The sequence below is a fragment of the Aethalodelphis obliquidens genome, unplaced genomic scaffold, assembly GCF_003676395.1.
Source record: "Aethalodelphis obliquidens isolate GAN/ISIS:26980383/991018 unplaced genomic scaffold, ASM367639v1 scaffold12, whole genome shotgun sequence".
Classification (NCBI taxonomy): Eukaryota; Metazoa; Chordata; class Mammalia; order Artiodactyla; family Delphinidae; genus Aethalodelphis; species Aethalodelphis obliquidens.
Genome location: NW_020837956.1, coordinates 19,590,739 through 19,614,294, shown reverse-complemented (window position 1 = coordinate 19,614,294; position 23,556 = coordinate 19,590,739). Strand labels below are relative to the sequence as shown.

Sequence of the window (23,556 nt, the reverse complement as noted above, 5' to 3'; positions counted from 1 at the left end):
TAAGGCAGGAAGCAAGGCTGAACTTGAATATATATTTTGGTTTGGGGAGTAAAGGGTGAGAAAGTGAGGGGTGCTCTGATGAAAGGCTCTTCTATCAGGTCAGAGGTTACGTGGTAATGTGATGATTATGGTAGGGAGGGGAGGGGACAGAGGTGAATAATGAGAGTTTGGAATAGTTGCTGTGGAAAATGAGAAAAGGAAGCTGATAAAAACAATAAAAAGCATTGCTGAGCTCTCCGACCTCGTGCTACAGGCCCAATCTAACTTCCCACTGTAGCTTTAAGCTCCATCCAAAGTGGAGACTCACTTTGCCCTGCACTGACCTCACTCCTTCTCTTCACCTTCTGCAACCGTCTTATGTCTTCTGCCTTTCTTCAAACCTACCTGTTCTCTTATGCCCAGCTCAGGTAGATCATTTCTTGACCTCTTCAGCTGGCAGTGCTATCTATCCCCCTCCAGTCTTCTACAACAGCTGAACCACTCTTAAGAATTGTGTAATTTGCAAATATATTTTATCTTCTTTCCTAGATTGTAGGTTCCTTTGGGGTAAGAATCATGAGTTTGTCAGTGTCTCTGTTTCTCTTTCTCTCTCTGCCTAGGGCAGTGCTCCTGTGTTCAGTAAAAGTGAATGAATAAATTAATGAATGAAGTAAATCCACCAGATTATATAAGAGTGGTGGATGGACCTCTCTGTGAACCAGTTCATTTTATTTTGTCCTTTAATTAGCTCCTTTGTGGGTGGGTATCTAAAGTGTTGGCCCACACAAATTTAAGACATAGCTGAGTTAGCTAACAGATATAACTAGTCATTTATTGTGTATTAATTAGGAGGATATTGTTGTGGCTTATTGTTAAAATAAAACTCAGTATTTAGATCCTAATTAATTTGTATTACAGAATTTTATTTGGTATTATTCATTTGAGGAGCTAAACCAGAAGTTTCTCAGATGCTTCTAATTGCCTCCTTTGCCATATGGATATAGAAGTACAAATAGCAATCACAATTCAAATTCCATTTTTATAAACTCCAAGATCATAGGCTTCATTGGTTCATTGAAGTGCAGTAAAAAGTAGTCTTCTGCATCACCACAGCAATAGCAGCATTCCCTACCTGATTGCCATTGCCCCTACCCAAGGCCCAGCAAGTACATACTTGAATTTTTTCCTTATTTCAGCGATACTGGTCCATCCATTTAGATCCAGGTTTTCCTACCTCAACCCCAGCACAGTATCTTGCAAGATACTGCTAAAATGTCACACTCTCACCTTGGGGAAGAGTGGTCAGAACAGATAAAACCTTCAAATTCTAGGTCTGTCTGGGGACATTGTCCAGAGTAGGCCAATGTATTATCAAGTGAAGTGAATATAATGCAGAGGAAGGAGGAAAGGAAATCTTGCCGAAAACTGCCATCGTTTCTGTGCCAGTGTCTGCCTATAATGTTAAATTTCCACTCATTGGATTTTTCAGGCTCCTAGGTATTGGTGTACATATCGTATCTGGTGTTTTCTTTGGATAATCACTCAGGATTTTAACTTTGTTTTAGTTTTGTTTTTTTCCCTGCTGAAATATTACATAGAGATATTTGAAATGGGCAAGAAGATGAGAGAAAAAGGATCACTACTAGTTTTGGCCATCTCGTCCATGAAGCTTCCTGCTTCTATCAGCTAGAAATAGTCTCTCCCTTCCCTGAATTTATGTAGCCATTTAACTGTACTTGTATTAAGACAACTCAGTTTTAACCAGATATGGAAGCAACCTAAGTATCCATCAGCAGATGAATGGATAAAGAAGATGTGGCGCGCACACACACACACTCCCTCCCTCTCTCTCTCTCTCTCTCTCACACACACACACACACACACACACACACACACAATGGAATACTACTCAGCCATAGAAGGAACGAAATAATGCCATTTGCAGCAACGTGGATGCAACTAGAGATTACCATACTAAGTGAAGTCAGAAAGAGAAAGCTGAATACCATATGATATGACTTACATGTGGAATCTAAAACACGACACAAATGAACCTATGAAACAGAAACAGAATCATGGACATAGAGGACAGACTTGTGGTTGCCAAGGGGGAGGGGGTTGGGGGAAGGATGGAGTGGGAGGTTGGGGTTAGCAGATGTAAGCTATTATACAATATATGGAATGGATAAACAACAAGGTCCTACTGTACAGCACAGGAAACTATATTCAATATCCTATGATAAACCATAATGGAAAAGAATATATAAAGAATGCATATATATGTATAACTGAATCACTTTGCTGTACAGCAGTAATTAACACAACATTGTAAATCAACTATACTTCGATTTAAAAAGAAAGAAATTTTGCCATTTACAACAACATGGGTGGGTCTGGAGGATATTATGCTCAGTGAAATAAGTCAGACAAAGATAGACAGATACTGTATGTTTTCACTTATATGTGGAATCTAAAAAATAAAACGAATGAATATAATACAAACAGACTCATAGATGCAGGGAACAAACTAGTGGTTATCTGTGGGTAACTAGTGGTAGGGGTAGGGAAAGATGGCGAAGGTGATTAAAGAGGTGTAACTTAGGTGTAAAATAAATAAGATATAAGAATATATTGTACAACACAGGGAATATAGCCAAAATTTTATAATAATTTTAAATGGAATAAGTCTATAAAGATATCAAATCACTATATTGTACACCTGAAACTAATGTAACACTGTAAATCAACTCTACTTCAGTTTAAAAAAAGATGCCCCAGTTTGTGTTGCAGTTGCATACATGAACCTCACTTTTCTACACTGTTAGCCTGTTGCCTACTCTGCTCTTGCTCCCCTTTTTTCCAAGCCCTCAATACATATAACCAAAAACAGCTTTGTTGTTTCAGTTGTTAATTATACTGGTTAGCTGATTCATATCTAGAATGGCTTATTTTTAAGAGGGCTTCTTGGTGACTTTAATGAATCCTGAATGGATATCATGTTTTGTAGGTGCAGATGCCACAGTCTCAAAGAAGGTTAAAGAAGATCACTGCTTTCATAGTGTAGAGATTGATGGCATATGGCTACACTCTGACAGTATTCTAGAAGGTTCTCTGGATTTCTCCTTGTAATTGTCTGGTTAATTATTGTCTAAAATTGGTCATAGTTGATGATGCAGCCTAAGGAAAGAAAAAATCTTTCAGTGATGACAATTAGTCTGACTTTTTTCTGCTTTAAGGTTCCTAGACCTCTGTAATGATTAGAATCCATAAGAACTGGGAAAGCTATTCTAGAGCCTGATATTAAGGTCTTGTGTCTTCATTGAGGTCCTTTGCTTCTGAAGCACATCATGAAGTATCAGTGATCTTTCTTTCGAACAACGTTTCTTGATGCCCATGGGAAAGGAAGAACCAATCGCTGTCCTGATAAGGAACCAACATCACTGTATTTTAAAAACTCTAGGCTTCCTTAAATGACATAAATAAAGGTAAAGTGTTAGATATAAGAGTGACTTTGTAACAGCCAAGTTACAATCTCTGTAAGAGAAATATGAGCTAAATAAGAGAAATTACCTCAGTCATCTGTGGGGTGGCTACATTCCTGTTGCCCTCTCAAGTGAAAGCAATTCCTTGTCACCTCTTACTACCTTATGATGTTCTTAATTCACCTCTGACTTAATGCACCTTGGAGTTCAAAAAAATTGTTTTTGATTCTTTTTTGAGCCTTTTGTGTCTAAATACAGCAACTTTTACTCCTCGCACATATCAGTCAATCCATCTCTCCATTCTCTGCCTCAGCCTTCATTTCAGTGTAGAGAGGAGACTTAGCACCTGGCTTAGCCTTCCACTCCATCCCTGGTCCAGCCATCCTCGTAGGTAATTTCATGTATATGATGACACATTGAGCTCAGTTTCTTGATCTCCCCTTATCCATGCTGCTTCATACTTTGAATTTTGTCTTCTGGATTTGCTCTACCTGTTAAATATTAAATTTAAACATCTCATTCTCTGATGACAGTCTCATATTACAACTGTTGGTAAGTTATTCCCCCTGTAGCTGTTCTTTACTCTCGTGAAGATGTCTCTTCCCTAAATGCCTTTATTATTTTTCCCTATTCATAATCATTCACCTGCCTGCACTCTTTTCTCCAGTCCCAGTTATACTCTGTGGCCCATCCTTTAAACCATATTCTTGCCGGTATCCTCAGCACCTGAGCCTAGTGCCCACTCCTGGTAGAGGTGCAGTCCTGGGTCTCGCCAGCTGACTGCCTTTGCTCTACCTGCACTGGCTTTGAGCTCCACTGGAGAAAATCCCCCAAAGCATTCAGATTACTGCCAAAATAAATTCTTTGTTGCTGTATTAGTTTTCTAGGGCTGCTGTAACAAATTACCACAAACTGGGTTGGCTTAAAACAATAGAAACTTATTCTCTTACGGTCTGGAAGTTAGAAGCCTGAAATCAATGTGTCAGCAGGCACGCTCCCTCTGAAGTCTCTAGGGAAGAATCCTTTCTTGACTCTTCTGGCTTCTAGTGGTTGCCAACAATCCTTGGCATTCCTTGGCTTGTGGCAACATAACTCCAATCTCTGCCTCTGTCTTCACGTGGCCTTCTTTCCTGGGTCTGTCTTCTTCTTACAAGGATCCACTCATTTTGGATTTAGCTCCCGGCCTAATTCAGTACAGCCTTATCACAGTTTAACTAATTACATTTGCAAAGACCCTATTTCCAAATAAGATTGCATTCTGAGGTTCCAGTGGACATGGATTTGTGGGGTGGTGGGCGGCGGTGGAGATGGACACTCTCCAACCCAGTATAGTTGCGATCTCCAAAGAACCCTCAGTGCTGGCTGTTTTTCTGTATTTTCCTGGCCAGTTTTCCTGTTCTCTGCAGTAGCAATTTTAAGCCTCCCCTGCCCATCTTCAACACTCCAGCGCCCATCCTCCTGCCCCCATTTCTTTGGCAAAGAAATCAGACACCATCAAACCAGAACTCCCTTCTCTTTCTTCCCTCAGACCTACAGATTAGCTGAATCTATACTCATTGCTTCCTGTTGTAATGAAAGAGCTCATCCTCCTGTCTAAAATTTCATTTCATTTTTTTCCATCTCCACAATGTATCCCATAGCCTTCTGCCCCCTCAGGAAACTTCAATTTAAACTCTGTCCCCTTTCTTTACCATAGCTTTAAACTTGAACTTACTAATGGTTCCTGTCTTCAGCATTTAATGTCATTCAGATGTCTTCAGTCTTTAAAAAGAAAAAGGAAAAAACTGCACAATTGCACAACACTTTTCAATCCCTGCCCCTAGTCCAACTTTCCCTCTACCTCTTTCTTCCCTTCAGATATAAGCTTCTTAGAAGAGCTGGGGACACTGTCACTACGGCCTCACCCCTAATGGCTTCATGAGCTCTGTAGTCAGTCTCCCACCCCCGTGTCCCACTGAACTGGAACTGTTTCCCGTGTCGTAAAACCCAGATCTTGTCCCTTTTTGCCCCATCACCAACACTTGACCCTGATGGACATTTCCTTCTTCTAGAAACATTCCCTGCCTTGAGGGTAGTTTAGGGAGAATTGGGGGCCAGGATAAACTAGATAGAACTAGAAGACTTCTGAGATCTCCCTCAATTCTAGGAAGCTGATGATTTTCTGAGATTTCAAGAATCTTCAGTTCTTTTTGTTTATAAAACTTCTTGGCAATTTGTGGTTATTTAAACATGGTAGTGCTTTAAAAAAAAAATAACGTTGACTACAGAATGCAACATCTTTCTCATGCGGTTACTGTCATTTCAAAGAGATTATTTTTAGTAACTGTATTTGTTATTATAAAATTTCTCAGAAATAGAAAACCCATTAGGGAAACTTTAAATAGAAACTGGCTGTACTGAATTTAAAATTCTAAGATTCAAAGATACAGACTCTGAGGCATTATCTTTTGACGTTCTGAAGCCTGAAATGTCCTCTTGTAAGAATATAAGGTGTTTATATGTATAAAAACAGGCTTCTTATCTAATTTAATTTTACAGAGAGTAGGATGACAAATAATATAAGAGAAAATGGAAACTAAATGGTATGAGTTAAAACTTGAAGTTTATAATCTCCTCCCTTTCCTAACAATATCTATAGTATGAAGAACTCAGCTGTTTACAGCAAAGTTTTTTTTTTTGGAACAGTTCTCCCTTTAGACAAATAGTTTGACTCTTGATTTGAATTAAATCAAGTTGCTTCACTTGATTTTAATTCAAGAACAATGTTTAAAAGATAATTCCAAACGTCCCCAAGTCTTCCTGGCCTAAAGATGCAGATGAGTTTGGGTTAATATCAAAAAGTCCCATCTTGGAGCCCCTCCTGCATGGCTGCTGAACCTCATCGTCTCTGTCCAAGTGTCCACCAAGAATTTCCAAGTCTTGCTGTCTCATGGGCTCTGACCTTCTGGTAGAAGTTCTCCCTGCAGTCCATGGGCATGAGACACTGTGTTACTGCCTTGGGCATGGCCGCATGTCTCCCCAAGTTGCCAGCTCCCCAAGGGCCAGGCAGCCCTGTATTCTCTCATCCTGACAGAAGTCCCTCTAGGAAGGAGTTCCTTGAACTTTTAATCAGAATCTTCTCTTTCCCTGGGACTCAGTCCTTGGGGAAAAGCACCTTGCCCTCCTCTTCTGCCCTCCTTTTTACCAGTTTCTGCTCCTGTGTCTGGGCCCCAGACATCCTCCTAAGAGGGTCTCTTTACTCTGCCCTACCATTTATGCACATAGAGGTGGGGAGGGGGCAGGAAAGCGGATGCAAAGTCATATGGAGTTGCTGGTACAGCTGTTGGGAGCCAGAGCTCCGGGATTCTGAGGCTTCAGACTTTCCCCTTACCTTTCAGTCTCTGCCCCTTCCCCCTCAATTTTGTCCAGCTGTAGCAAATTAATAAAACATCCAATGAAAGCCAATCAAAACTTTAGAAGTCTTCAAAAGTTGTTAAAATGTTTTCCTTTCCAGTCTGAATTGCTACAAACTTGATAGTTAAACAAGATTTTGATAAACAGTACATTTTGTAAATTCTGCAAATTGGCTGTTTAGCAAATTGGCCTGCTTTCCAGTTCATCAGATATTAAATCTCAGTTAGGTTCACTTGGAACTTCCTACTGCCATAGCCCTTTCATGACAGTGAACTTCAGAACACTTAAAAAAACATTATGTCTTCAAATTCCACATTTAGTTTTATTGAGAACAAAATGTTGTCATCTCTCTGGGGTTTATAGTTGGTGTATGCAACACAGTACCAAGAGGTCTTCTAGGATATCACGTTCTTTGCAACAGAGCTGGATGCTGACCTTGCTTTTATTTATTTTTAATTGGATGAATTGTGGAAGGGGTGGTACTGGAATCTGTATTTATCCTAAGCCTGGAGAATCACTGTGAGGGGTGCCATGTTGAGGAGAAAAAAGTAGAGAAAGGGGATAGTGTATTGCCAGCTACTAAAGATTTAAATTAAGACATACAGCTGAATAAGATTATATTTTTCTCCTGTTCACCTAATTCCCAAATTATAAAACTATTGAAATTGGATGTCTGTTCTTTTAGCACTAGTATTATTAGAGTGAATTAAGTTTATGTATTACACTGTAGAAATGAAAGCAACAAAACAAACCACAGATTTGTATACCCGTAGATAGATAAACTGTAAATAAAAGCTATTTTATTTTTGTTATTCAAAGCATATCAGTGTATCCTACTATAAAGGGATGAACTTCCACCCACTGGTTTTGTAGTTCCCTTTGGGTCTGCTATTGATTGTACAAGCTTTTTGTCTTTGACGAATGTTTAGCAACAGGCAAGGATGCTTTCTGGCTGTTTGTCCAGCATTTGAGAAGGATCCCTTGGAATAAATCCCAGCATCCAAGAGGTGATTCAGTCTAAGTTCTTCTGCCTTCTGTATGGCCTTTTCCATTTTATTTTATTGAATTGTTTGTTTTGAAACAGGGATGATAATTATGTTTCCTCATGGTGAGAGTTCAAGGACATCCGCCTTCAGCTCTGCCCTTCTGGTGTATTTGATTTCACTCATATAGTCATTCTATTCCTAGAGTATCCAGAGAAGATTCTTGGAACCTGATTTGTCTATAAGAATTCTGGATCCTTCTGCTTAGTAAGGGCCTTCATCCAAACTCCTAGTAATTCTAGAATATTTGTGGGTGAAGAAGATGTGGCTTAAAACATCACTTAAAATAGTTTTTGTCGGCTATTCACTTTAAGCTTCTACCACTGATCTTAAAATACTCTAACTAGGGCTTTTGAGAGATTGCTTTTTAGATAGGAAAAAAGGTAGTTGCTTAGGTATCTGTTAGCTGAAACAGTTTTATAGGTGGCAAGGAAATCACTTGACTTCTAAAAAGAAGTGAAGAATGCCTTAGAAAGAATAAGATTTGATTTGCCCTACCAAGAAGCAATAAATCTATTTATTAGCCATTCAGTGTGATGGTGGATCTAATATATATTCTGGGAGTGATGAGGCATGGCTCCTACACAGCAGAGGGAAAATAATAGGCAAATTACAAATTTGGAATGGAAATTTGACATTAAAACAGATCATCTTATGTTTCACTGCTTGAAACTCAGAGTTTTGGGAACTAATTATCTAGCAGCAGGTAGTAACATGGGAATGTTAAAAATACATAGAAAACTCAGATACTTGAGCATGCAAAAGGGCCAGGTCAGTGTATTTTTACACAAATAAAACAAGTTCAAGGTTGCCAAATATCATACTAAAACAAGAAAGAACGGTAAGTACCTATAAACCAGCAAGGATGTGCCTAACTAAGGCTAATTAACGTGCCAGCCATTACTTTTCCAGATATCACTAATGAAATACACTGTATGATTTGTAACATCAAAGCATGCTGTGATGATACAAGTTTAATGTTCTAAAATGTTCTCTTCTTTTCAGTCCTTTAACTTAGAGCTAAATTTGGGTAGCTGATATGCAGTTTGCTTTGCATTTGTCAATCAGCAGATAAAAGGGTGCTACTTTCACAGGTTAGGGCATTGTAAAAACAGTTTGTATAACTAAAATTGTGTGTATTACAACTATAGAAGAAAAAAATGTTACTTTTCCAAACTAGAGTGTGATGATCAACCTGCTAAACTATCCTCATCACATTTGTAAAATGAGGATATCTGCCTTTTAGGATTATTGTCAGCAACAAATGACATAATCTCTGTAAAGAATTTAGCTCAGTACTTGGGCCACACTTATGTGTTCCATAAACACATCATAATTATTACTAATTAGCCGTTCAGGTACAGATTGCAGCACCTGAGCTTTGAGTTTAGCATTGAATTAAGAAGTAGACTATTTATGTTGCATCCTTTAAGGTGAAAACATGAAAGTCTTTTTGGAACTTTTTTTTTTTTTTTGCGGTACGTGGGCCTCTCACTGTTGTGGCCTCTCCCATTGCGGAGCACAGGCTCCGGACGCGCAGGCTCAGCGGCCATGGCTCACGGGCCCAGCCGCTCTGCGGCATCTTCCCGAACCGGGGCACGAACCCGTGTCCCCTGCATCGGCAGGCAGACTCTCAACCACTGCACCACCAGGGAAGCCCCACCCATTTCTTAGTACTGAATTCCTCCCATCTTCTATCTATTTTCTTTTAGGTACTTTCCTGTAATATATTATTACTGGTGTACAGCAAGCTCTCCTGACCTTCTTCCTTCTTGTCTGGTTTCCTATTCCTTGTCTTTTTCTTAGGCCCACTCTCTTCCGGATTCTTAGAGTAGACCCAGAAGTTTTCTTCTCTTAAGTTTTCATCATTCATTCCAATCACTGTTGTATTGAGTACAGTTCTGTGCCAGCTCTAACTTGCGCTACACTGGTACCTCCCCCTTATCTTCATTCTGCTAAACTTGAATTCTCAGTGCCTCCTGAACACATTGTGCTCATGCTCAGCTGGAACATTTGCCCTTGTTTGCAATGCCGTTCTTACCCGTCCATCAAGACTCAGCTACTCTCAGCATTTGCTGACCTTAATAAGGTACATTTAAAAATAATATGTTAGGAAGGTTTATTTATATCAAGGTGATATTTATACTAGTGTTTTCAAATAATAGGCCTGCATAGTTTTCCAGAAGAGAGCCTGAATTTTGGGATTCTAAGTTTGAATATGGTATGCTATCACTTTTCAAATATTTTTACTACATGCCAAGAACTGTTGTAGTATTTCTGGGCGATTTTTCAACACTAAAGTTCCTCTGTGAGTGAAGATAATTATTGAAGTGGTAAAACAACCAAAGCAGAACACTAACTTTACTTCAGTATATTATTTCTTTTGGTTAAAGACCAATAAGACCAAGATTGTGGGTTTAATCCCATGTGGGCCAGTTAACTTCCCACCAACAAATACTTTTCAGTATTCACATGAATATGACTAGTTTAGCACAAACCCATTTATCATGGTCAGTGCTGCAAGCTTCATATTCCAAGGTTAGCACATGCAGAAAATAATACATTTTAATGGAAGCATTTAAGTTATTTGGCAAGGTTTCTGTTTGCTTTTTTTCTTCAGTGCAGTGCCAGAGACATACCAACAAAGTGAAATAAACATTGCATGTAAGTTCTTTATAAATAGTATAATTCAGTTGGTGTATCATATAAATAAAAAATTCAAAAATGCAGAAGAAAGGAATAGCATAAATTTGGGAACAAGACAGACTTGGGGCCAACTCCAACAGTGGGCTATTAGGGCGAATATAGTGATGGGGCGGATGGGGCAGCTCGTTAGGTTGGGATCCACCCAGCTTCCTTCTCAAAAGGCTTTCCAGTGCTAGGCTGCAGTAGTTAGATTTAATCAAGTAGACAAATAGAAAACCCATAGGGTTTTTACCAGGAAATAATGGGCTGATAAGTGTGTACGAGAGATTATCCTTGCAGCTATGTTAACAGTACAGCAGAGTAGATTACTGAGCTTTTAAAACGACAGACACTTTCTGCTACCGTGGATCGTACTGGATCTTACCAGCAGCTTGGAAAATGCCCCTCAGAAGAGTGTATAGTTCATTCCTTCTGCACTAGAAAACCAGGTCCAGTATTTGAACCCCAAGAGATACCTTCTCAAGGCTCTCTTTAATTCATGAAGCCAGCCTTTAGGAAAATGGCTAAAGAGGTGAGGCTTCTGTTAGAGGCTCACCTCTTCCCTTCTGTGCTCCTCATCCTGGACTGAGATCCTGCTCATCTTCCACCATCTTAGGCTTCTACCTGGACACACAGGCATTAGGGGATTGTTCTAAACTCTGGACTTGTCCAAAATCATTCTGTGTCTCATTTAAGAGCTTTTCACAACCTGTTAGTCTAATCAGTTGTTTCTCCCGAATGCCTTTCTTTTTCTTCCTTTCTATGTATTATGCACATTCAGTAACGGAGAGCTTTTGTTTTGATGATCTGAAATACAGGAGTGATTCTAATGGCGGAAAGCTTAAGCACCGTGGCCATCTACGTGGGAGGCTTTGTGGGCACATTGATCCTTGAATGGTGCTCTTTCAATCACATTAACTCAGCCCTTGTTTCCCATCCCTTGTTTTAGATTGATCACATTTAAATTTAGAGAAAGATGAGATCTCTAGAAATGGAGACTACAACTTTCTTTCCGAGACAGTAAAACATAATAACTTAGAACATTTCAATGAGGAAGGAATTGAGCTAGAATCATAATTCCATGTCTTCCTAGCTGTGTGACCTTGCTGATTTATTTAACATTTTAGTAAATGAGGGTCATAAAGCTTTACCTAACACACTGTGCTGCTTCAGTGAAATAAAATATATATAAGAAGCTTAGCACTAACATATAATGCAAATTATATAAGAAACAAAATACGTAAGAAATAGTATCTGACACAGAGTAAACACTCAAAAAACTATTTCCTGAAAGTTGTAGTCTTTGGTACAGGGAGTAAATCATCAAAGAAATTATTCAAGAAATGATCCCAGATTTTTCTAGAAAGATGAATGTCTAGATTGAGAGAGCCAAGTGAGTGCGCAAGATAATGAAAGGAAAACACCTACCACAAATCATAATCATTATTAAATTTCAGAATACCAGCAACAAAACGAAGATCCTAAAAGCTTCGAAAGAGGGGAAATAACATTCAAAAGATCAAAAATTAGAGTGGCATCACAATTGCCCAAAGCAACACTGGTAGAAAAAATAGAGAAAGTCCTTTAATCTTTTGGAGGAAAATGGTTTCCAACTAAGAATTCTGAATATAGCTGAATTCTCCATCAAGTGTGAGGACAGAATAGGTGTTGTCAAAAATTTAATATCTCAAAGTTTACCTCGCATGCACCTTTCTTAGGGTGTTAAGGGAGGATGAATTCTAACAAAATAAAGAAGTAAACCAAAAAAGATAAAGATAGAAGATTCAGGAAACAAGGAAAACAGCCTAGGAAGGGAATCCCCAGGATGATGGTGAAGGAAGATCCAGGATGGTAGCTGCACAGCAGACCTTGAAGACTACAGTCCTGATCAAAGCAGAAGCATGGAGGGTTCCACGAAGAACGTCTCCAAGAGGATGAAACTGATAGACTGCCTGGTGTGTGTGAATGTACGGGAAGGAGATTTGTACTTCTGGCTAAGTTTGGGGATGAACTAATGGCAGGTCTCTAGAAAATTAAGCAAAGGGAAAAATAAGGCTGTTATTAACTCCAGGGAAAATGATTAGTAGCACAGGAAAAAAAATGTAATAGTTACTATACAACTACATTGTGAATATCTGCCTTGTTTTTTAAAGTAAACACTATTGACCTTATCAATATTGTGATATAACTGTATTAGGGCCATGGAGGAAGGGAGGAATGGGGAGAAATGCTACAAAAATCCTCATTTTTCATAGTTGGAAGTTGATAACAGGAAAAATATTAAAAAACTTAGGAAATATCAGCATAGGCATTTTACATAGCTATATGGAGGTAAACATGAGAATAAACAGCTTAAAATGTTAGAAATGATTATCTTTGGGGAGTGGCATTACAGGTTAGGGAGGAACTGGGCAGGTGATTGCTTTTTATATTGACTAGAAGCCACGATCATTACTACTGCTCATCAGTATGGTTCTCCTCTCACTCCATATGTGTCCAAGCTCCCTTCCAGCTAGTCAGGACCATAGGACCAGCTCTGGCCTAGATAGAGCTGAAGAGGTGTGTGTCGTTTCCAGGCTACAACCCTGCGACAATTCAGATTCTCCTTCCCAGGCCTCAGCAACCCGCAAGGGACAAGGACAGACAGAAATGCATTCAGTAGTCTGGAAATCTTTCCTCTGTTCTTTAGAACTGTGACTTCTTAGCTTAGAGAAGACTAAGAGAAGATTAGGCAAACTTTTCTGGAGAGGGCCAGATAGTAAACATTGTAGGCTGTGCAGGCCATAGTTTCTTTTGCAACTGCTTATCTCTGCTGTTGTGGTGCAAGTGAATAAGGGTCTGTGTTCCACTAAAACTTTATTTATGGACACTGAAATTTGAATTTGATGACTTTCATGTGTCATAAAATACGTTCTTTCGATTTTTTCCCCAACCATTTAAAAATGAAAAAAACATTCTTAGCTCACAGGCTGCACAAACAGAGGTAGAATTGGCCAACCCCTGCTCTAAATATTCAAAGAATTGTTACTCACAAAAGCTAATAGTGATCTCAGGTGGCCTTGGCCAGCAGCGGCTTGAAGCAGGGTTTCAGTTCCCAGCCAGAGACTGAAGTCAGGCCGGGGCAGTGTGAGCACTGAATCCTAGCCGCTAGACCACCAGGGCCCAGTGGCCAGTGACAAGGCTCTGGCCCTTCGGCTTTGCAGAAAAGAATTCCCACAAAGATGGAAAGTAGTGAAACATGTAAAGTGTTTATTAGGAGGAAAAAGAGCACAGTATGTGGGGAAAGGCACACGGGCAGACTCTGAGAGAGAGTAGTGCCCTCGTGGTAGTTTCAGTCACTTATATGGGGCATTTCTTCCGGGTTTCCTTTGGCCAGTCATTTTGATTTACCTGGTTCTGAGTCTGTATTTGGTATATCTCAGGATCCTCCCATGTATGTCCATGCATCTCTCAGCCAAGATGGATTACAGCGAAGAGGCCTATGGGTAGCCTTGACATCACTCCCCTTTTGACCTCCATGGAGCTTTCTAGTTGGCAAGGTCTCCTTGACTTTGAGAATGAGAAATATATGGTCTCTTATCTGGGCAGGGCCCAGCCTCCTCTCTCAATTGTCCAGCTATTTTCATCTTGGAGTATTGGTCCACAGGGAATGAACTCCAGCTGTTCACCCTGGGGGGCCTATCTATCTCCTGACTCAATAGTATCATACTGTTTGTTTTTAGGAGACAGAACTAAAACTGAGAAGTAGGAGTCCCCAGGGAATCAATTTCAGTCTCAAATTTCCTCACATAATGAGAGCATTTCTACAAATTAGAGCTACCTACAATGAAAAAGGCTGCCCCAAGGTGTCCCTGTGCTTGAAAGTTTCACCCAGAGGTGGGAAGGCCCACTTGGTGTCCATGCACCCCTTTCATTCTTATATTTCATGGCCCTGTAAGAGGATTAAGAGGAATCATTCTGATAAAGCTGTTTTAATGTTTTCCAAAGTACAGTCACTTCCCACTGCTTTTAGGACAGTGCTTAGAAAAAATTAGACTAGAGCGTGTGTGTGAGGGGCGAGGGTGGGGGAGGCCATAAGTATTTTAAATTAAGCATTTGTGGTGCCAGGGTTTGCAAAGACGACTTGCTAGCTTAAACATGTTTGCACACAGCAGTATTTTCTAATTTAAATTCAGTCCATCTCCAAACAGCCCTAGCCTAGACTAGCTGAAGGTATAAACTTCATTTTCATCTCATTAGGCCACCTGGAAGCTGCAATCAGTGAGTAGTCTTGAAGTCAATAGTCTGTCTGCTTCATTAAAATGTTAATTTCATGGCTTTAATTCTCTTTGTAAAATGTACCACTGCAGGACACTATATGCAGATTTATTCTAAAGCAGATCAATTTGCATGTCACATTTTAGTATATTTATTTCTCCAGATTTCTCTGTGTATTGCTATTTTTAGGAATTGCTTTCATGTTTAAAAAAGTGTTTAAACATCTAAGATATTTAAGGCAATTTCAGCCTAGCAAAATTAATTTTTAAATAATTCTGAAAGCTACTTTCCTCATCAGTGACATAAATCCCACTTCTTGGAGTGAAATATACATCCCTTTTTTCCCCCTATGGCTCTGAATCTCCACCTTTAAAGAAAGATTCAATAGCAGTTTTGGTGAACAGTCAGAATGAATCTAGATAGTGCCAGGTAGAAAAATGGATGAGCAAAACCTTTTGCCATATGAAGTCTTCTCAATTATCTTTTATGTTTTGAAAGTGCCAATTTAAATACCAAGTTCACATTTTTACTCCTCAAAATCTTGAGTTCTGACTGATTTCCCACAAGGGAATGTTAATCAAGAGATAACCAAGAGGCTGCTGCTGCACTGACAAAAACTAAGGCCCCCCTCGCAGTCAGTGCCCCAAACCAGTAATCAGAATGACTGCACTACACAAATGCAGATGACAGTGCTGTAGGGCCTAGACCCTTGTGGGTATCTTGGACTCTTCCGTACACACATGTGCCAGTACCTTTACATCTTGCTGATTTTCCTCATAACTATTTTCTCCTTTAGGTCTCCCTTGCAGACTTCCTTTCCTTTTCTGATCTCCAATGGAAAGACCATTCCCCAACGTTCTGTCCTCTGCTGTCAGCTCTTTTCTCATTATAGTCTCTCCCTTAGAATATACCTCCATGCTGTGACTACCACTATCATCTGTTTGCTTATGATTCTCAAATTTATGCTTCTGACTAACCTGTCTCCTGAGGTCTGACCTACCTGGATCTCCAGTAGGTAGAGACACTTTATCTAGAAGTGTCTCTATCACCCCAAATATAATATTTCTAATACCAAACTACTTACTTTCTTCTCAGCTTCTCCATTTCTGTTCATCACTGCCACCATTTTTATATATTCATCAAGCCAGAAGTATTCTGGGAGATGGCCCACAAGGATTTAATGTAGAAACTAGAAGAATAGTTCATCTCTTCCTTTTGATGAATGCCCCAAATTTATCTTGTACTAGGCCCACTGAATAGAGTTAAGTACTTCTGAGCCCAAGCATACCCATAAGAGTCTCTTCCCATTAACAATGACCCAGTGAAATTATAGTTCTCTCTCAGTCATGTACCTTCAACTTCCACTATGGCCACCATGCAGAGATTTATGTTACTCATCTTTAGGCATGGAGGATGGGGGGTTACTTTGATCAAGAGTTTCGAAATCATTTGAAGTTTTTATTGAAATGAACATAATTCCCAGACAGTCCTGAAATTACTCTGTTCTCAAGCTTCATAAGATAAAAGGTAACTCTAAATAAAATAAAATTCAAAAAAAAAAAGATAAAAGATAGCTCAAGTCATCACCCCAGGGCTATTGGCTGCTTATGGGCTATAAATAGACCTGCCTTAGTGACTTTTTAAAATAGTTTAGCAAGTGGCATTCCACTTTGTGTTTCTTGGATAAGTAGCTCGTGCAACTCTTTTCTCAGCTACATGACTGAGGATCAGGTACAACTGGGCTTATAATTCAGATCCAGTGAGAAAAGCAAGCACCCAATTTTCTGTCCAGTCTTGATACCATCATCACTAATTGTCTCAGGTGACTGGGATATATAAGTCATAAGTTTAAAGCCACGTAAGTTTAAAGTCACCGTTTTAAGATATTATTTAAAATCTCGTATTGATACTTGAATGAAAATGATTATTAACAAGGCTAAGACATTTTTATTAAGCCAGTTATGATAGTTAATTATCACTCACTCAGCAGATATTTATTGAATGTCTATAATGAGACAGCATCGAACTAAGTGCTATATGACATACAAAGACATTGTTAATACTCAGACATTACTCTTGAGGAACCTGTACAATCTAGTAAAATTTCTGACTGAGTTGGTGAGTTAAAAAAAAAATTGTAAGAACTACAAGATTAAAAGCTTTCTGCTTCCATATAATTCAGTGATGAATTCCTAAGGTCAGTTTTTGGAAGTCTCAAGTATTAATGCTTATGTAGGTATTCATAGGGGTCTAGAGCTGATTCTATGACTACTTTTAAGCCATTCTAGACACTAGTAAGATCAAGAATGATTTTTCAGGGACCACCCCGTCTCTCCCTCTCCCTCTCCCTCTCCCTCTCCCTCTCCCTCTCCCACACACACACACACACACACACACACCCAGAGGCAGGATACAACATACACACACAGAGTTACGTGATCTCTAATAAGCTGCATCCACAGCAGTACATGAGAGAAATATACTAAGTCAGCCTTAGAATTTTGCTATCGAGTTGCCTTTCCGAACTTCCTCGGTGTGGGCAATATTTTTGTATATAAACTATGGTTAAGAAAGGTGGAGGCCAAATCTACAGAGAGATTTGAAGACAGTCAAGTCAGAGAGACCCAAGTCATACTGTGACTCCAGCTGAGCCAGGTATAGAGTATTTCTATTTCTTTAGAGAGAAAAGGAAATATTGCCCCAAGAGTCACTGATGGATTTTCATGAGAATGCTGGATAGTAGCAGCACCATAGAGATCAAACTACAGACAGAGATGAATGAACCACAAGAGAATATTCATTTATATGGTCATCCTACTCACTTATAAACCTTCAGTTTTCTCTGCTAGGCTGGATGTAAGAGATACTTTACTAAAACGAGGCTTATTCATATTAAGTAGCAAATTTACTCATAACAATGTACATTCACTGGAATAAAAGATAACCTAGGGGCTTCCCTGGTGGCGCAGTGGTTAAAAATCTGCCTGCCAATACAGGAGACACGGGTTCGAGCCCTGGTCCTGGAAGATTCCACATGCCGTGGAGCAGCTAAGCCCATGAGCCACAACTACTGAGCCTGCGCTCTAGAGCCGTGAGCCACAACTACTGAGCTTGTGTGCTACAACTACGGAAGCCCGCGTGCCTAGAGCCTGTGCTCCGCAACAAGAGAAGCCACTGCAATGAGAAGCCTGCTCACCGCGACGAAGAGTAGTGCCCGCTCACCACAACTAGAGAAAGCCCACGCGCAGCAGCAAAGACCCAATGCAGCCAAAAATAAAATAAATAAAAACATTAAAAAGATAACCTAGTTTACCCTAGGAATGTGATAGACCATACCATTTCTCACTTTATTACAGGTCAATGAAGGGAACCATTTTAAAGTTCACATAGGAGCCCCTAATTCTTTCGAATAGAATTAGGTATTCATAATCATACCTAGAAGAGTAATGGAAAACTTTTCCATTTCAGAAACACAGGCAAGAAAACATACCATAGCCCAGTCCTTTTCCATTGGCCACGTTCTCAATTAGAACAGTGTGTTTCTTCCGCTCTGGGTAAATGTTGATTAATTGATGTTTTGTTTGTAATGTGTTTCAGAAATGGAAAGAATTTCAGTTATATTTGCAGTGTAATAAAATTAAGATATTTAAGTTGTCTAAAAGGCTTTTGCTGCCAAACAACTTTTTGAGAGACGTTTAAAAAGGTAATGTAAAGACCAATTATATTTTTCTAGATCTTAACTTTTAAAAATATGCTTATTGAGAATACCAAAGTACAATTTGGGGGCCTGCGCTCCAGTCCTTTTATGAAATGGAAAGAGCTAACTGAAGCTAGGAGGCAGGAAGCCTAGCTTCTAAATTTAGCCCTTTTATTCTGCCAAACTCTAAGCTTCGTCCTTGTATTCAGCCAAACTCTAAGCCTCTTTGAAAAATTATTTAATCTCTCTGATCTTCAGTTTACCAAACTGAAAATGAGAAATCCTGAACTGCCTCCCTATATTAAATTCTTGACCCTAACCCCAGGGCTTTAGAATCAGATTGACCTAGGTTAAAACCATCACCTTGTCCCTTACTGGCTTTGTAACCGTGTACAAATTACTTAACCTGGGTCTCAATACCCACTTCACGGGGCTATTGTGAGTATCAAATAAGGTATGAGGAAGTACATAGCCTACTGTTTGCATTTAGTGTCTTTCTTTTATTTTCTTAGGTTTCATAATACAGAGGAATCATTTTTCTAACAGGTACCTGTATGAATAGTAGATCCAAAGCAATGTGGAGAATACAAAGAGAGAAAGACATGCAGCCTGCCCTTGAGTATATAATCTAATGCGAGAAATATGATTTTGACAAAAACAGTTTAAACTAGAAAAATGGTAAGTGCTATAAGAGAAGTTCACAGAAAGAGCTGTGGAATTTAGAGAAGGGAGACAATATATACGTTATCATCAGATCCCAGAGTTCAGATGACTGGGAGAAAATAAAACATAACCTTTGAATGTTATGAGATGTTATCATCTAGTGATAACAACCCACGGTGATGTGTACATTGGAAGTGAATGTTGCCCATCCACGTTGCATCAGTTTGTATTAAAAAGATAGTGGATGTTGATAAGCTTCACTGAGAAGGGAGCATCATCACTTCTGAAGTATTCATGCCAAAATGCATAACGTGGATTAAATCATGAGGAAACATGAGACAAACCAAATTGAGAGACCTTCCAGAAAATAATTGTCAACATTGGTTCCTGGATTGGATCCTGAACCAGAAAAAGGACAACAGTGGAAAAATTGGAAAAGTTTGGGTAAAATTTGATGAACAGATTAGCTAATAGTAAAGTATCAATGTTAATCTGGTTTTATTTATTGTACTATAGTTGTATAAGATACTAACACTTGGGGAGGGTGGGTGAAGTTTACTGGAAGTCATTTTAGTACTTTGCAACATTTTTTATAAACCTAAAATTATTCAAAGTAAAATTTTAGAAAAAGAGAATAGATCCTCATATAAATCCTTTGCAGATGAAGATAGCTCAAGTAAAGATCTGTTTTAGATTCATATGTGAGAATTAAAGGGGAGCTGAGCTGAGCAGTCACAGTCCTAAATTTTAAAATATTTTGACAGGTTTCAGTTGACTCACAACCCAAAACGAAAACGTTGCACATAAAAACCAGAGATCTAAGTAATCGCATCTCAGAATTTGTAGTACTCCAGTTTAGAATAAGGTTTACTGGCCAAGATAAACCATCCCCTCCCCTCCGCCATCCCATGATGTGTATTAAAATTACAGTGTTCCATGGCAGTGGGGATTGAGCTTTAAATCCTGCTTCAAAAATGCTGTTAGCTCTTCCCTTCTAAATTTGCGATTATTTGAGTAGATAGGATAGCTAATTTAGATTCTTTAATTGGGGGGGGCCTGATTTGTGTTTTCTACTGTCCATTAATTACTTAAAAGCACTTATTACTTACTGCAGACCTGGGGTTCAGAGAATTGAGTTAATCATACTCCTTAGTTTATAGGACATTGTTGTTGGTCTTGAGCAAAGCTTCTCTTTTGTCTTTATTGTTTTTTATTTATTCCACTTTTTTCCTGTACCCTACTCCTATTCCTTCCTCCTTCCATAGGTATTCTGATACATGGAATGTGTATCCTTTTGCTTCTATTGTTCCTATAAAATTTTTGGTGTGTTTTGTATTCCTGCATTTTTAAGTTTACACAAATTAGACTGTTTAATATCTCATTGTTTCTTGCTTTTTCACTTAGCATTTTGCTTTTAAAATACATTCATGTTTGTTAACCAAAATTTTAGAAAAGGGGACTTGATTGAAATAAGAAGGTGTTTATGTGAGGTTTATTAGGACTGCAGCCCAGGAGCTACAGATTCAAGAAGCACTTGAATTGTGTTCTGCCAGACTACAAAATGGGGGAGGTTTATAAAGGCAAAAACCACAAGGTTACAGTTACATGAATTGTTTATCGAGAATTATAATTGGAGCTGGCAAGAAGTAAGGATGCTTGTTAAGTAAAGATTGGTTGGGATCCAGAATGGTTGCATAGTTACAGGGAGAGACCTTGAGACCACAGTGGTGCAGCTGGCAGGTGTTCTGAATGTGATTGGTGGTATCCTTGGGTCTTGTACAGTTCAAAGAAAGTTCAAGTTCTCAGTGGTGCAGAGGCATGTCTGAGACCAGATCCTAGTGGCTGCCTGATTCCATTCTTGTATGCCTGAATTGTGATTCCGCCATTATAATTTCAGTTTGTCATCATGCTGTTAAACGTGTATCTAATCCTTGGCTTCTGACTACTGTCTTCTTCATGGTGTGTCCCTTCCACATCTCAGTTATTGAGGCTCCCAAAGACAGACATCCAAGGTAGCCTCTAACTCTCACCATCACAAAAGCACTGCTGTTATGCTCTCCTTTGTAGCCATGTGATACATGTCCGAGAGTATGAATTGCTGAGGCAGAGGATTAGGTAGCCTTAATTTGACTAGATCCACATTGCTCTCCAAAATGGTTACTCCCCTCTAAACTCACTCTGGCAGTGCTTGAGGGTACCTGTACCCTCTCACTCCTACCAGCATTTGGTATTATCCAGCTTTCTACTTTCTGCCAGTCAGATATGTGTACAGTAGTACCTTACTGGTGTTTTGTTTGCATGTCTGATTACAGAGGATTTTCATGTGCCAATTAGGTTTCTGCATTTCCTTTTCTATGTTTATATCTTCTGTTTTCCTATTGAGATTCCTATAGTGACTTATTGATTTGTACTAGTTCTTTTTGTGTTATAGATATTAATCCCTTGTTCAGTTTTAAATATTGCAAATATGTCCTTATTCAATTACATATTCATTGAACAGAAACACTTAATGTAATCAAACTCATGAAAAATTTTTTGCCATATAATTTATGCTCTTGAAGTTTATTTTTAATAAAACCTTTCTTGCCACTTGATCAGAAAAATAGTCTCCATTTTCTTATGTTAAATATATAACTACCTCTTACATTTAAATTTTTGTCATCTCAAGCCCTCCTTTATTTATTTATTTATTTGTTTATTTTTGGCTGTGTTGGGTCTTCGTTGCTGCACGCGGGCTTTTCTGTAGTTGCGATGAGCGGGGGCTACCCTTTGTTGTGGTGCACGGGCTTCTCATTGCGGTGGCTCCTCTTGTTGCAGAGCATGGGCTCTAGGCACACGGGCTTCAGTAGTTGTGGCACATGGGCTCTAGAGTGCAGGCTCAGTAGTTGTGGCGCACAGGCTTAGTTGCTCCGCGGCATGCGGGATCTTCCTGGACCAGGGCTCGAACCCGTGTCCCCTGCATTGGCAGGCGGATTCTTAACCACTGCGGCACCAGGAAAGCGCTCAAGTCCTCCTTTAAATGTGTTGTTGTTGAGGACACAGTTTTATTTTTCTCCAGCACTATGTATTAAGCAACCTGTCATTCCCTCATTGATTTGTGATGTCATCTTTGTTGTACATTAAGTTCCCATATATCCATGAGAATGGCTTTGAACTCTATTCTCTATTGCATTAGTCTTTTCTTTTTTGAGGCATCTGATGTTTGTTGTTCTGTAACTACTTGATTCTTTTAGAATGTAAAATGCCGTTTCTTCTAAATTTCAAGGAATTGGTTCATGCATATGTTAAACCAGAATATTCTTCTTGCTTTCAGAACTGTTTAGGCATTTCAGCCCACAGTGATCTTGTCCTTCTCTGAACTCATAGTACTCATTTTCCATGACACTCACTTTACTTCTCTTTAAAATTTTGTATTAACTTTTATTAATTTCCTTTGTTATTACTTAACTTTTCACATGATTATATCTTATATTTCCACGTCTTTGAGTCTTCCATAGTAGCTGTAGCTAGCACAGGATCTGCAATCGTCATCATAGCCATGATTTACTGAGCACTTACTAGACTTTTCATCAGTACCTTTGATTTGATGGATGTATGTCTTAACTGAATTGTAAGCACATAAGGACAATGACTGACTTAAAGGATGTAGGACAGACATCCAGTTTCTAGATGTACTAATTGAACACAGTCATATCTTCTGCAGCAGGACTTTTTCCCCCCAATCATTAAACTTTGTGTTACATCTGAATCTCTCCATGTTGAAAAAAAAAGTTTTAATTTACCTATTTTTTCTTTCCCTTTGTATTTTCAGTAATTGCATTTTACTGTTTTCCTTAATGAACCAAGAGAAAAGCAGTTGTGGTAAATAAATCATGTGCAGGGGAAAGCAATATATTATAATTAGGATTCCATTATCATTTAATTAGGCATTCCATTACTGAATTGGTGTCTCTGGCTTCCCCTGGTCTCTAATTCTGAAACAAATTCTTCTTTGTGGACAAATATTAGCCTGTAATAATTAGAGGATTCATCTATGCTAAGGCTTTTTATTAAATCTCTTTCTGATTAAGATAGCTCCCCAAGTACAGACTGATTTAATTTAATATGATTTATCCACTTGTATATCAAGGTCTGGTGGAAAGTGTTTTTAACACCAGAGCATTAGGAATATTAAGATCATCTTTATATTCACAGATCTTTCAGGTATTTAAGACCTTGCTGTTTGAATAGTTCTATAAACCAAGGTCTGATGTCACTGCTAAATTCAAGAATGTCACAAGTGCTGTAACAGCCTGTCATTGAAAACAGGAGACTTAGTCTGTTTCAAATTAAAATACTGACCTTATATATTCTTATG

The 23,556-nt window shown here is 38.9% G+C and overlaps 1 protein-coding gene across 9 annotated transcripts in view; it reads left to right on the top strand.

The window, feature by feature from the left end:
- The window catches only part of LCLAT1 (lysocardiolipin acyltransferase 1), a 253,581-nt gene that overhangs the window by 190,692 nt on the left and 39,333 nt on the right, over positions 1-23,556 (top strand). Inside the window, exon 7 of one of the 9 annotated variants that reach the window (XM_027113470.1) lies at positions 2,987-7,844. The exons of the other annotated variants lie outside the window; for them this stretch is intronic. Coding sequence (XP_026969271.1) covers positions 2,987-3,108 — 122 coding nt within the window. The 3' untranslated portion in view covers positions 3,109-7,844. Of the gene's footprint in view, positions 1-2,986; positions 7,845-23,556 lie in introns of those variants that run through there. 9 annotated transcript variants of the gene reach the window in all.